Genomic DNA, 16,101 nt, shown 5'->3' on the forward strand with positions numbered 1-16,101 from the left:
ATCAAACATGGAAGCTCATAAAGCAGTAATGAAATTCACTATGGATACAAATAATCAAAGAGTGTTATGCACGTGTAGAATGAAAGCGCTTTGTGCCGCTCTGTACTGAGTCTATGGAGGGTCTGAGAGCTCTTTCCCGAAGATGAATGAAGGTCTTACTGGTTTGGAACGACATGAGGGTGAGTAATTAATGACAGAATTAAAATTTTTGGGTGAACTAACCCTTTATTTATTTATTAATATGATATTAATATGATATCATATTTATTAATATGATAAATAATAATAATAATAATAATAATATGTAAATCATATTTTACATATTATATATATATTATTTATAATAATGTGGTTGTAGGAATGAATTTCTGTGATTGCCTTTTCTGCAAAGGACACTTGTGATGCTACATCAGAGTTTGGCCAGAAGAAAATATCTTAGAAGGCAACATAGTGTTGCCACCTACTGTTTGGAACAGCCTTTGTGCTGGAAATGTGCTTATGATGCCTAAAAATGCTGCCTACGTAGGCAGCTCAGAGGTTTTGGAACAGAGCCACAGTGTGATTGGTTAACAGGCGCTGGTGTAAACAGGAATTAGAGCCTGCAGTGTTGCAATACCCTGTAATTGTCCACATAACGGTCTTCCTTCTCTTTAGACTGCACAGCAATGGGTTTGCTGAGGTTCCTGTTACATCAAAAAGACAAACAGAAAATTAACTTGGTTAATTTGCATATATTTCCATTTTCTGACAGCAATACTAATATCTATATTGCAATAAAATAGTACAAATTAAAGAATGTAAATTCCATTCTGATCAACTACTACTTTAACGCATATAATTATAACTATTACAAATTTAAAAAATATATATATTTTATGTACACATCTATTTCCATATTTGTATACATCTATATATCATTTACATATAAATGTATAGTATCTAATTGAATAATTAAATTATCTAATAATATCTAAAAAAAAAAAAGAGTAATAAATCTAATGAGAATTTAATTCATATCTACATATAAACCTATATTCACACTCATAAATGCACAAGTCATCATAACTATGAAATAGAATGGATGTACTAGTTTAACCACTATTTTTTTTTACCATATATAATTATGAATATTAAGCATATAAAAACATAAAATCTCAAATATTTTAACATGCCATTTTTGCTTGTTTTCTTTTTTTAATATTTGATATATTTTAAATAATTAAACATTTGTAATTGTGTGATAAATATCATATATATATATATATATATATATATATATATATATATATATATATGTGTGTGTGTGTGTGTGTGTGTGTGTGTGTGTGTGCATTTACAATTTAATCATATTTTAGATTTCAAATATTAAATATTTATAATTATATGTAGTGAAAAAATAAAAATCTAAAATATTATATGTATCAGTTTTTTATTATATTTTATATTATTTCAAAATAAAATATTTATAATGAAAAAAAAATGGAACTAATAAACATCAGGTATATCAGGCTATTATTACCGACAAACATCACACAAATAGAGTAATAATTTCGGTTCTGGCCTGTAAATGGAGCTGTCCTGCAGGTCCAGCGTCTCACTGGTGTAGTCTCGCAGGATGAAGGGGAAGATGGGATACTGCATGAGGTCGTTGAAGGAGCGGCCCGCGTGCTTGTTGAGGTGGGTGAGGTACTCGAAGTTGGTTATCTGTCCTGAGCTCCACAGGTGCGTGAGGGCAGAGATGTTCCCGTACTCCAGCAGGTTGGGCAGCTCTGAGGTCAGGATGTTGTGGTAGACGTCATCACGGAACTGAGACGGAGACCAGAGAGTGGATCGACAGGAAGTTAGAGTTGGGCAGAATTGACATTGGAACGAGAGAAGGAATTTATTGAATTGCATTTAATAAATCATTCAGCAGCTAACGCTCATGCATTTGACAGCGATGCCGTTACCTTGGTGGTATCAAATGCGAGCAGCAGCGTCCTGCCGTTGGTGAGGAAGATCTCCATAGCATTGTCTCTGAGCTGCCACCAGCGCTTGTGAACCTCCTTTATCTCCTCATACGTCCAGGAGAAGGAGGCCGGTTCCGTCTCTCCATGAGGACTCTGGTGAGAAAACACATCATCAACCTCTAAAACACACGTCTCTTCATATCTATTAGGGGTGGTATGACCAAACTCTTATATAATGTTATGAGTAACTTCACAGTAAACAAACAAACAAACAAACAAAAAAAGTTATGTTTCCTGGAACAAAATGAAAATTGCTTTAGATCAGAGTTATCATCATTAACTAAAACAAAATAAACATTAACTGAAATGAAAAAAAGGCTAACTTATATTATCTTGCCACTTATTTTAAGTTACATTTCTAATTTTTGTTTAAGTTGAAGTACTAAATTAAACTAAATAAACTATGTAGACATTAAAGCAATGAATATTACAAATGCCAAAAACGCACAACAAAATTACTAAAACTAAAATGAAAGCATAAAATATACAAATTTAATCTACTTCAAAATATTAACAATGATACTAAAATAACACTGGATAATGTAATAATAATAATAATAATAATAAGGTGGTAAAGCATATTTTTGAATAATTCAGAGAATTAAATATTTTACATGTATTTATCTTTTTGTCTGATTTTTGCTCAGATGGTTCAAGATAAATTAATAATATATTTGAACTATTACACAGAACTGTATATGCCTAACGTTTAGCAAAAGAACTTACTTGGTTATCAAGTGTCTCAGCAACATTATCCTCCACAAAGTACATCCCAGATTTTCCTGCAGACCCGTAAAACCAGATTTTAGCGGTCAGTGATGACGGCTAACACAAGACTCATGTTATGGTGGGTGGACGAGTCTTACCCAGCAACAGCTCTCCTACCGTCTCTCTAGAGGGCGCCACACTTACGCACTTTCTCGTAAACCTAAATAGAAAGAAAAAATTGTTTTAGGTTTTTAAATTATTTGAAATTCTGCAATGTGACTCCGAAACAGATTAGTTACTAGCTGTGCGGTATCAGTACCTGATGGGCTCACTGGTAGCTTTGTCCTTCACAATGGATGAGGAGGAGTGAGTTTTGTCCTCAAACAGGAAGGCCAGAGGAGCCTTGATGGCATCTGTGACGGACAAACCACATGCATGAGACCAATAACATCAACAGCATCAAACGTGGAAGAGTTTCTAAGTTCTGGCAAAGTTTCATCATTCCAGCAACCGGTGGTATCATGGTGATGGTATCAGATGGCAACACCAAGTTACTGTATGATTAACATATTCATATACTATTCTGATTAAACAACACTCCAATGTATTTGAAAGAATACCATGGTATTACAGATTGGTATTTTTGTGTTAGTGTCATACTCTTTTGATCATCTAAAAAGCACGTCCTGATCACATCCCGAAATGTTAAAAAGTACAATTTTATTTATTTATTTGTTTACTTCATTTAATTACTTATTAATTTACTTGTTCACTTATTTATTTTTTCATTTGTTTGTTTAATTAATTTAATTTACTTATTCATTTTACTTCATTACTTATGAAAATGTACTTTTTTACTTGGTTTATTTATTTACTTATTTACTCATTAATTTGATTTATTTACTTAGTAACTGACTTCCTTTTACTTATATTTACTTCCATTTACTTATATGGGTCATTGACGTATAAGGATTTTCGACAGGGCAATTTTAAATTATAAAAAAATTATATTTACTGTAATTGTTCAATCATTAAGAATGTTGTGCACAAATTCATATTAAAATTTAAAGTTGTGATTTTTTCATCTAGATGAATTGGCTGTAGCCTTAAAAAATGTCATGTGGTGCGACCATGATATATATTAAATAATTTCCTTAACATGCTTTACATTTTTAAAAAATGTTCTCAGTAATTAAAGTGTTTAGAAAAAGTATTTGCATTTAATTTGAGTTTTTGTAAGTAATAATCTCTTATTTTTGTTCTATAATTTCAGAGTTGCCTTCTTAAATGTAGTTAACAGACTTATTTTTCCTGCAAATTGCATAAAACTGATCAAAATGTTTTAAAAATACCATTCACTTAAGCATACTGTAGCAGTGATTCATATTTCAATCACAGAAATTAGATATTTTATTTTTATTTTAATACAGTTATTGCTATTCTTGGTCGCTCCAAATGACAAAAATACCTTATATCATTAAAAATCTATTTCTTTAGCCCCAGTTATTTCTGTACTTTGCCCAATATTGGCTGCTCAATTGACCCTTTCGCCAGGAGTTTGATTAACAGGCAGTCTGACATATTAGAACACCGAAAAACAAACCAGACAGGAGAGTGAATTAACGTTGGTGGGCTTGAACTTGAAAAATGGTGTGTACTGACATCTTTTAACAGTTGAAAAAAAGATACCTTCTGATGTTCATTCATGTTTATTTTGTGCTATGACTAGTAAAGATGAAGAGATGATCGGTTCATGTGCCACTTGAAATGAGACTGTCACTACATGTTAAAGAGCCACAAAACAGTATTTGTTGTTTGAATTTCTTAAAAAAAAAAAAAAAAAAAAAAAAAATTTGAACACTGAGGCTTTGTTTCATACTAAAAGTAACCAGCTCAGTCTTGTCTGTCAGTGTCCTCTTTGCTCCGTGATGTATATTTCAATGCGTGAGAACATGATGTGTGGCATAAAAGGTTTTGTCGGACGTAGCAACAGTAAGTAAGGGGGGTGGGTCTTTGCAAAAGGTCAATTTAGAGTAGGGGGAGGTTCAGGTTCTGAGATGACAACATGAACATCTTTCTTATAGTAGAAAATGACTTCTGGAGTTTGTGCTAGACTGCAGGGTCAGAATTAACATGTTGCCTATGGTGGGCGTTTATTTTACTTTGCTTGGCAGTATAATCTGGTAGAACAGATTAAAATAGTTATTAAAAAATAAATAATAAATTACTAATAAATGCATAATTACCAAACTAAAATTACATGCTCTGAATTATTTTATTTTAATTTTTGTTTTGCCTTTTTTTTCATATTGTACAAAGATTAAACAAACAGTCTGAAATGAATCAAATTGCATAAAAATATATTCCAAATTATACTAAAATAAAGTATTCTGTGTATATAAACCATCAATTGAATATAAAAATGCCAATCTGGGACATATATCTATAATGGAAAAGACTCTGCAGTGGTCGCACCACATGATATTTTCAAATTCAATCAAAATTTACAAGCACAGAATTGGTCACCTAAACAAAACAAGCTAGCTTCCCACAAAAGGTCACTATGAAATTTATAATGAAAAGAAATAATTGCAGAAATAACTTATTATTCATTGTTTTTTTGAGGTCATACCACATGATATCCAAATGTGGTAACTACATACCAGCTGTTAAAAAGACTCTTTTTTTCCAAATTTGAAAGAGACTTACAAACCTGCTTGATGCTTCTATGGGTCCTTGGCAAATTGGTATATGATGCAAAGTCTTATCTTCGAATGGATTTCAACATAAAAGTTCCAAAATGGTACTTTCTTGATGGTCGCACCACATGATATTTCATAAAATGGAAATCATCGGACAAAGTTTGTTTGTATATTATGACGAAAAAAAAAAAAAAAAAACCTCTTTCCCTCTATTTTCTCTCCGCTTACTAGCTTTACTTATTTGAACAATGACTGAGACTTGGTGTTACGAGCACTTCCTCTGTCTGATTGCCTCTTCAAGATTAATCGCTTTTTGTATTCCCCAATTGTAAGTCGCTTTGGATAAAAGCGTCTGCCAAATGACTAAATGTAAATGTAAATGTAAATATAAAAACAAATGCTTTGCAATTTTATACAGGATTACAAAACACTTTGGAAATTATGCCAAATAGTGCAGAAAATTCATCTAAATAAATTTAAGGTAATTTCAAAGATGTTTACAAAAAAAAAGTTATGGCCAGACATGATATTTTGACACTTTGAATAACAGAAAAATTACAAATAACTAATGTTTTTGAAAAGTTAAAGTAAGTTCATACATGGGAGAGGCCCTTCATATATATGGCATCTTTTTTATGCATTTAAACCTTATCAGCAAAAACTGAGAAAACGCAATCGGACAGAAAATTTAGGCATCACGTCATTGACCCATATACGTATTTACGTACTTATCTTGGGATGAAAAATGCCATTTCTTGAAAGATGTTTTTATGCTTTGAGTAAATAAACTGCACCATGAAAATGCATTGTAGATAATCTAGAAAACAGAAAGTGTTGAGTAGATGTCTGAAGTGCTTTCTCCAGTCAGAGTACTTGAAGCTCACCGTCTAGTTTGTGCCGGTCTTTCAGCAGATATTTGTTAGGGATGGTCAGGTAGCAGCGCTGCAGGCGTCTCCGCTCTCGGTTTGGCCCCTCGGTGGGATCCAGCTGCCAGGAAGTGGGGTAAGATGACTGATCGTACCACACCGCCCTGTTCCATGGGAAAAAACAACATCACATGGCGATGAGGATGAGTAAATGACATGAGTGAACTTTTTAGCTGTAGCGCTCCAGTGAGCGATGCTGACCGGTCGTGAGTGAGCTGCTGCACAAGCTCCTGCCAGTGGCGGCTGGCGCTCAGGTCGGTTTTGTAAAGGCCTCTGATGTGCTGCATGACCTTCTTCCGCTCCATGCCCTGCCTGAGAGACACGTTCTGAGTGACGTCAGCGGCGATCTTCGAGATGTCCTTCGACTTCCCATCCAGCCTCTGCAACAAGCTGAAATAGAGAACGGAAGAGCTTAGAAAATCGCCTAACAAGCGTGTTATTTTGAGATGTTGTTTCTATCGGGACGGTCACCTCCTCTGCGTGTTGGCCAGCTTCTTTTCCCAGGCTCCTTTGCTGGTTCTTGCCTCCGATTCGTATTTCAGTTGCTCCTTAATAAGGAATAGCAAAACAGCTTCAGTTGAACATGAATAAAATGCAAAACATTTCAACTGAGCAGTTTTGAACTACAGACTATTTAAAAGTAGTCATATTACTAGCATTCACAATACAGGTATACTGTAAACTGAAAACGCTCATGCAAACCTGGACTATTATTACACGCACACCTCAGGAGGAAACTAAAATGCTACAAAAGTGCAGAATATGACCTTTATTACTCGAGAAATCAGTTCAATCAATCTCAGCAAATAAAATTAAAAGACTAACAAATGAATACATGAATTACTACGCATTTGCTCTAGTTTTGCAAATATTTACATTTAGGCCTAAATTTAAAATTTATGTATTTAAATTGCATATAACATTTCAATCTGTTTGGATTACACAGATTCAATTTAAATGAATAAACGTAATGTGATGCATATTTGTCAGTCATATATAAATGAAACAGATTTCTTTAATGGTACTAATAAACTGAATGTGTTTTAAATACACAACCAAGCTTATATATTTATCCTCAAATGTTCCACAGATATTTTAACCATGCTTATTCTTTTTAACTGAATACATTTAATTGTTTTCACAATGAACAGGATTTATGCCGATTCTAAGCAATATGAAAAAACACATTTTGAAAAAATTATTATTTACATAAAATCAAATAGATGCAAATAGTTAATAATAAACTATGCAAATATTTTTTAAATTCATGTTCCATTTATGAATGACGCAAATATTTTTTAAATTCATGTTCCATTTATGAATGACTGACAAATATGAATCACATATAAAATCGCAAGTACATTGCATTCAAGTTCATGCATTCCCTGTCAATCAAGCCCACGTTCTCCCTCCATTGTTTGAGCTTGTTTAAGCAACAAAGCATATAACCTCATGGGGTGTGTCTGGCCATGCGCACCTCTTTGATGGCTTTGAGGAGGTCTGGTTTGGCGGGAGCGCTGGGTGGGATGCAGCGGTGGCCGCAGAGTTTCAGCGCTGTCATGAAGGTGTTGGCAGCCACCTGTTCTTCTTTGCTCAGGGCGTCTTTGTGATCGTGTAACAGCTCGTACAGATACAGAGCCAGCTTGGGCCCGTGCTAATAACAAAAACGACACCAACAGGAAGGATTTTGAGGAATTATAATTAGTGGTATTTATAATATATAAGCATCTCTGCTATTGGTCGCCCTCCACCGTAGATATCAGAACTGGCCATCAAAAAAAAAAAACATACTGACCAACAGCATGAATACGTTTACAAACCCGATTTTGCGCGATTTCTTTTTTTTTCCACCCAAAAACATGTCTTTGGGAAGCCATTAGTGATAAAAGCCATTTCATTCAAATTTCATTGGGGTAAAATCTTTGCAAAATTACAACAATAGGCATTTATGGTTAAGTTTCACCACTATTTTGATACAGTATTGCAAGTTTGTATTTAAATGTATTTCTAAAAAATTATTTTTCATCCAGTAAGGATACAGTAATTAAAAGAATTGTCACTATTTGATCATTTAAATAATTTAATAAATATGATTTTTCAGTCTTCATGTTGTACATTATTTCTAAATTATGTAATAATTTGACGTTTAAATTAAGTTGTGTCTTGAGAGGTGTAATTGTTTGTTTCATTAACCAATAAAAAAGACATGTTTTAAGAGTTTCTGATTTAACCTTCAATAGAAAAAATGGTTAGTTGGAAAGTTGGATACATTTTCATGAACCAAATACAGTATTATATCACTGAGAAAATAATGACAGCCCCCAAAAAAACTAAAAAAAAAAAAAAAAGAACTGATTCTATTCATTGAATAGACCTAAAATGATCATTTTGACCCCTTGCAAACATTTCTGCAATGCTTAGAAAAATGGTCTAAAATTTGTGCCAAACACATGATCCAGAAGTATTCTGTGTGAACATTTTGTCCATTTTGTGTTAGTCTATTCATCCCTTTAACAAGCTGTGGACATTAATATTACATTTTTTTCCAACAAAACTGTTGTTCTGATAAATTTCAGAAAGTCAGCTACTGTTTTGTGTAGTTTTTACCCACATATAGTCAAAATTAGGTGTTAGTTAATTGCTTTATGCAAACGATGCAGTTCTGCTATGCTGGATCTCTGAGGGTTAATGGTCTTTCAGTGCTAGTATACAGTATAACGGAGAGGACGGCACTGCTGCTATGGAAACAGTATCATGAAGATGTTTCTGTGGGTTATTTACTGTATGTCAGCAGCAGCGCAGTGAAATGTCACTGTCTTCCTCCCAACAGAGGAAGTGTGCATGTGAGCTGTGCTTTGATTGGATACACAAATATGATAACAGTCAGCAAATAACAAAAGCAAAATGTCACACCGTCACAGGTTGGCTTGTAAAAACAAAAAGCTATTTCTGTCAACATATCAACTGAGGCATGCTCACCTCAAGGCCAGGACTCAGGCTTTCTCTGAGGATCTCCGAGTAGCTCTGCTCGTGGATGAACTCTAGCGCCTCCTTCCTGTCCTCCAGAGGAACCGCGGGGCTGAGCGTGTGCACCAGCATGCGGCCGATCTGGACCCTGAACGTGTCGCGACAGCACCAGAGGATTCGCTTCCACTGCTGGCGAGGAGCGCCGCCACGACCCGTGCTGCCCTGAGGAGATAAATCATCACAGAAAACACTGAAGCATCGAGAGAGACATAACGTTAACATATAAATATGTATTTATTACATCAAGTCTTTTGCATTTTTATTTGGCCTTTAGTTATCGCAAATGGAATGCATGTCAGTACACTGGGGTTTATTATCGTCAAATTTAAACTAAATCTATAAAAAAAAAAAAAAAACATTACTTAAAATCTTTATTATTTATAACTATTTCAGCTAGCTGCCAAGGCAACATTTCTTATTTTCCTTTGGTTTAAGTTGAGGAACTAAAATATAACTAAAATAAAAACTAAAACTTCATAAAAACATAGACAAATAAATAATAATAAAAATTACAAAAAACACAAAACAAAATATACAGAAAAAAATATACAGTGGTGGCCAAAATTATTAGAACACTAGTATTTTTAGTACTAGTAATACTTTTTTCTTAAAACAATTATACATAAATATTGCTGTTTATTAATATTAGGGATATCAATATATAAAAAAAAATAAAAATGTAAAAAAAAATGTAATAAATTACACAATGCACTGATAATCAAATCATATGTAAATTCATAAATAACCAAATACAACGTTTGTTGAGAAAAGTGTCCAAATGAAGATAATTCAAAGATAATAGTGGACACTAGTGGAATAAAGTAACGAACAAAAAAGGGTCATTTGAATTGTAGTGCTGATGTCTACTGTAAGCGACTCACCAAGCAGATCTTTATGCCCTCCATCATTAGTTTGAGAATATCTTTGCGGAAGCTCTTCATGTTGCCCGAAGGGATCGGGGTGGACGGCGTGGAGTCATTCTCATCAGTCGTCTGCTCACCAGGTAACGGCATGGACATCGAGTGATTAGGAGACTCGGGAAAGTTCAGGAAGTCAAAGAAATCATGGTTGATATCTGAAGAATAATGACAAACTGTTAGAGTGGACCAAATGTATTCAGTCTACATGGATTGTTTCTTTCTTATCGCTAACCCCCCCCAATAACCAAAACTAGCAAGTTCAACCCCCCCAATATTTATACTACGGTTGATGGAAAACTAGAATCAGGCTATTTATTAATTATTTGAATCACGCCTTCGGCGCTTTTATAAGCGCTGACCTCATATACGAACCGAACGGAGCGCTTATCAGCACAACATGACTGAAGCAGTTCTTGTAATTGTGCACGAGCGAATCACCCTATACTCTGTGCGCGTTCACCAGCACGCTCGAGAAGTGGGAGAAGATTTGTGCGAGCCATTCCTATTGTGAAGCTGATGGTAAAATATGCGATCTATTTCAATTCTATTGAGAAACTGCCACTTTAAAATGCTATGGAGAAAGTCGAACATTATCTAAAAAAACTAAAAAAGACAGATGAAAAGAGGAAAACACATAATATTGCACCAGCATTAACATAATATTAAAATATTATTAACCTTTAATATAAATTATCACGTTTTATTGTAGGCTTATTTAGTGTGGTAAATTTAGTCTAATTTGTAGAATTTATAATAGATAATCTGTTAAGGGAATAGATTTTTCCCTATAGATTTATATTACAACTGTGGCATGTTGTAGTTATTGTTTCTAAAGGCTGTTGTTTCTCATAATAAATGCAATATAGATTAATAAAAAAAAGTAATTATTGGCCTGGTAATGATTAATAGGCTAGCTTTAGTATAACAAATGCTACAGTTAAGAACTATGGTACTTTTTCAAAAGAGCAAGCACAAGTCAGAATCAAGAGCCAATGGGTTCTAATGAAGAGTGATGGAGAAACCTGGCCTTTAGATATTCCAATGATGGCACAGATTACATCATTAAGAGCCTGATGAACTGTTAAGGAGTAAGAAATACTATCATATACAATACTAAATATATACAATTTAGAAAATGTTAAATTGACTTCCCATATTGAAGTCCCGTATTGAATTAGAACATTCTGTCAAACTATAGCCTAAATAATATAGTGTCTAAATAATATCAAATACATTATATCCTATGTAAACCAGTAATTGTTAACTAGCCTTTTACTTTATTGCAGTTACGCAATCAACCAAATTTGCATGTGTGATGGATAGCACAAAAGACCATTTTACAAAAATAAACATTTACGCAAACCAACAAATAAATCAACCTTAAGAGGGAACATGACCCGGGGTCCACTTCAACCCCCCTAATGTTCAAACCAAAACTACGCCCTTGCTTTCAGAACCATGTAAATTGCATTAAAGTGGTTTATGGTCGCTCACATCGGATGATAATGTTCATAAGCAGATATTATCACAGATTTGATGTCTGTCTTCTGTACCTTGATAGATGAGTCTGTTAACGGCCAGAACCACGAGTCTCTGCAGTCTCTGGACCAGCTCCGTCTCGCTGGCTCTGATGGGGTTTTCTTGACTCATCCTGCGCTGCATCATCTGGTTAAGCTCGTCGCTGGCCACCGAGCGCATTCGCATCAGCAGCGAGTCTGACTGGGCCACCGTGAACCTCCTCCGACCTGATAAAAACAGGTGTGTAGTGAACACAACAACATGCTTACTGAACTAAAGGAACTGTTCGTAAAGAGCACGAAGATCATAAATCACACACATGCATACGGATCAAGAGACAGACAGACAGACAGATGCAGATATTAACATCCGTCTAATTGATGATTAAGTGGTTAGCCTAGGCAGGTTGTCATTTACAACCGAAATGCAACATGCATCCTAGTAATGATGTTTTTGAAAGAAGTCTCCTCTGCTTACCAATGCTGCATTTATTTGATCAAAAATACAGTAAATATGTGAAATATTATAACAAATTAAAATAACTGTATTCTATTGTAATATATGTTAAAGCTAAATTTATTTCTGTGATCTGCAGCTGTATTTTCAGCATCATTACTCCAGTCTTCAGTGTCACATGATCTTCAGAAATCATTCTAACATGCTGATTTACTGCTCAAGAAACATGTCTGATTATTATCAATGTTGAAAACATTTGTGCTGCTTCATATTTTTTGTAGAAACCATTATACATTTTATTTTTCAGGATTCTTTGATGAATAGAAAATACAAATAAATTTCAAATTTATTTGAAATAGAAATCTTTTGTAATATTATAAATGTCTTTACTGTCACTTTTGATCAATTGAATGCGTCTTTGATGAATCAAAGTATTAATTTCTTTCAAAAAAGATGGATGTTAATGGTAGGTGTAAATGAGAGAGAATGTGAATGATAAATCAACAGACAGAGTTGCAGGAAAAGTCTTTGAGTCCTGGTGCAACTGAGTTGATTTATTCTGGGTAATTGAGGATAACACACAGAGGCACCAGTAGTCCAGGACACTGGGCGAATGAGCAGCAGACACGCTTTAATCACTTCACTGCACGCGCTCAACATCCCTGAAAGAGCCAGGATGTTGTGGCCTGTTTTTTTTTTGCAGATGGGGTCGATGGCTACCTGCGTCTGAGGGGAACATGTAGGAGTTTGCTCTGGTTGGGGAAGGGAGGGGGGAATCCTGGGACAGGAAGCTGAACGGGGAGGGAAGAGGAATCAGGCCGTACGAACAGTAGTGCTGCCGGGGAATACGGGGAATTATGGAGTCTTTCAGCCCCATTGAACCTTGGGAGTGTGAGGGAAGGTGATAATACAACAGAAACACATGAACGGTGAAGTGTTACATCCAGCGCTGATGGTTAAGACAAGATGAATGGAGATGAAACACAAATGTATACAGATATACCTATCTTTTTTGTTTATAGTCTCTTTGTGTGTGCATATTTAAATTTACCAACAAAAATCAGTCCTAAAAGATACGGGAAAAAGGCTAAATGTGTTTTACAGAAGTAATTTGAGACAAATCTGACTAATGAATGTAAAAACAACACCCCCCCCCCCCCCCCCCCCCCCAAAATAAATAAATAAATAAATAATAATTTCATGTGTAAAGCCACAGATCACTTTTGGGTCAAAACTGGTTAACCAAAACCATCAAAACACATATACATCATTTAAAAATAATGCATAAATACAGCATAAAATTTTATAAAACTATAATAATAAAAACAATAAAAAGAGTAATACTTTAGAATCAAAAAGAAAAAAACTAAAAAACTTTTGAATGAATTTCAGCTAGTTTACAAAGAAACATTTCTTTCAAAAATAATAAAAATGAAATATAAATGAATAAAAACCATTTAGATACATACAGTATAGAGCTAATAAAAACAACAAATGCACAAAGACTTTAACTAAAACGAAAATGGAAAATATAAAGAGAACAGTTCATTCTAAATATTAATAAAAACTGTAATAGTATATTAATAATACACTGAACAACATGAGGGTGAGTAAATGACAACAAAAGTTTAATTCTAGGGTGAACTATGCTTTTAAAGGTATTTCAATAACTTGAACCATCACATAAACAAGACAAATGCCATCCCCCTTTGACCTCCAGACCTGCTCACCTGCGATGCTCTTGCGTTTCTGCTGTAGAGCGTGATGCGGTGAAGTGGGCACGTGAACGTAACTGCTGGATTTCTGAGGGTCCTGATTGGCTGTGGTCTTAATGAAATCAATGGCTGCCTGGATCACGCGGAACTGCAGTGCTGTGGCCATTTCTGAAGCGACAAAAGAGAATTTCCTATTTCATTTGAATGGCACGTCACATGTCATTGTAGTATAAAGTATTATTAGTCTTCTTTACCCTGTGTGCGCCGAACTTTGCTGGTTTGCATGTAGCCCAACAGGGTGATCAGGTCTTCAATGATGCGGAAGTACTGAGATCCCGAGGAGCTGCAGGAGTGGATGGTGACGGCCACCAGAAGCTGCTGAATGTCACACACCACCAGCTTGTAGTCATTCGGAGGAATCCTACAGAGCAACAACATAATGTAGCCTAGAAAACCACAGTTTCAAAGTAGTTTCCCCAACACTAGCTGCGTTTACATGGTCCCTAATAATCAGATCGTGATAGGACTAGAAGCACAATCAGAATAAACAAAGTTATATGTCACCAAGTCAATCGGACTGAATTCGCCTAATCTGATTAAAATTTAGATCGGATTGTGAGGGGTGGTTTATTCCTTTTGTAATCCAAGCGAGAGGACATGTAAACACTTGATCGGATTGAAAACTGAAATTGAAAAAGTACTGCACATGTGCTGTGACATAAAAATAGCGTAATGACATTTGACGTGCAGAACGAGCTGCTCTTTGGTGAATAAAGTGTCATAAATGAGTGCCCAGTCATTCTAAAATTCTGCTTTCATTCAGCATCTGTGAAGTGGAGCAGGACAACGTCCCACCAGTCCTTGTTTAAGACTACCATCCACAGATGACTGCTTTTGGGCATGGGAGGGGCACTTTTACTAAAGTAAGCAGCACAGAACAACATTTCCTGTGCTGGTTGTAGGGGTGTGCGATATATATCATCTGCGATAATATCATAATTGTTGTTTTAACGATGTGCAATTTGACATTATCGAGTATTTTGCAAAAAACATTCAAAACACCCCTACAGAGTGCATGCATTGCGTGAAGTCTAGACTAGTGTGTGCGCGCATTTAGAGTGTTCTTTCACTGCACGATTCAGTCTATTAAAATGCATTTACAATGATCACAAAATTCAAGACATGGGAGCAGAAAATTTATATAATTTCATATAGTTAGTCAATATCACACAAAGAGTGCCGTTTTTTCTCCAAAAATTACCATGATTACAAATGTAATATTGATTTTTTACAACATAAGTTAATTAAGAGACTTATGTTTTAGACACCATATTGGCTGTTTTTGCTCTATTTCAAGAACAAAAATAATTCCAAACACCGCCACAGCACTGTTTTGCATCTCTGAGCTCGTTTCATTCCTGAATGAATCAACCGTAGCAATTCATCATAGCTATTGAATGATTCGCTTCAATAGCTATGAGTCACTTATTAACAGTGACTTGCTGCCACCTACAGGTGGTTTTAATTTCACATTTAACATTTATCAAAAGAAGAATATAAAAAAAAACTTTAGGAGTCAGATGTCCACAGTAGTCAATAACACACTCAGCAAAATATAATCTAAAATCAATAAACTCCCAGAAAATACTGAGTTATTTTTTTTGTCAATATTGCACACCCCTAGCTGGTCGTCACCTAATTTAGACCTGAAGTAGATAAATATCAAGCATGCTTTTTAAAACCGTATGCAACAACAGCGGGAAACCCTGTATATTCGTGCAGTGTGCGCATGTCAAAAGATTAAATCCGATCAGAAGCTTGTGACATAAATGCGCATCAACCCGACCACTTTATTTAGCGTTCATACCACACTGAGATGCACTGAGTGTATTGACTCAGTGCATCTCAGTGTGGTATGGAAACAGCTCCAATCAGGACTGCAAAGCACTACAGAGAGTTGTGCGCTTAGCTGAGCGCATCTCAGGGTCTGCTCTCCCCTCTCTGCAGGACATCTACCTTAAGCGCTGCAAAAATAGAGCTGTCAAAATAATCAAGGACTCAAATCACCCTGGTAACCGTCTATTCACTTTGCTTCCATCTGGTAAGCGCTTCCGTAGCCT

General features: G+C 35.1%; 1 protein-coding gene across 1 annotated transcript in view; it reads right to left on the bottom strand.

The window, feature by feature from the left end:
• Positions 1–16,101, bottom strand: part of LOC306883857 (lysosomal-trafficking regulator-like) — a 90,783-nt gene that overhangs the window by 17,023 nt on the left and 57,659 nt on the right. The window contains exons 27-42 of the mRNA XM_079439345.1: positions 14,236–14,402; positions 13,997–14,149; positions 12,987–13,148; positions 11,846–12,037; positions 10,254–10,447; positions 9,325–9,534; positions 7,823–7,999; positions 6,817–6,893; positions 6,547–6,735; positions 6,304–6,449; positions 3,037–3,130; positions 2,876–2,937; positions 2,736–2,791; positions 1,950–2,102; positions 1,562–1,806; positions 617–683 (exon numbers count right to left, since the gene is read on the bottom strand). Coding sequence (XP_079295471.1) covers positions 617–683; positions 1,562–1,806; positions 1,950–2,102; positions 2,736–2,791; positions 2,876–2,937; positions 3,037–3,130; positions 6,304–6,449; positions 6,547–6,735; positions 6,817–6,893; positions 7,823–7,999; positions 9,325–9,534; positions 10,254–10,447; positions 11,846–12,037; positions 12,987–13,148; positions 13,997–14,149; positions 14,236–14,402 — 2,344 coding nt within the window. The remainder of the gene's footprint in view (positions 1–616; positions 684–1,561; positions 1,807–1,949; positions 2,103–2,735; positions 2,792–2,875; positions 2,938–3,036; positions 3,131–6,303; positions 6,450–6,546; positions 6,736–6,816; positions 6,894–7,822; positions 8,000–9,324; positions 9,535–10,253; positions 10,448–11,845; positions 12,038–12,986; positions 13,149–13,996; positions 14,150–14,235; positions 14,403–16,101) is intronic.

Source organism: Barbus barbus, assembly GCF_936440315.1.
Source record: "Barbus barbus genome assembly, chromosome: 18".
NCBI classification, from domain to species: Eukaryota; Metazoa; Chordata; class Actinopteri; order Cypriniformes; family Cyprinidae; genus Barbus; species Barbus barbus.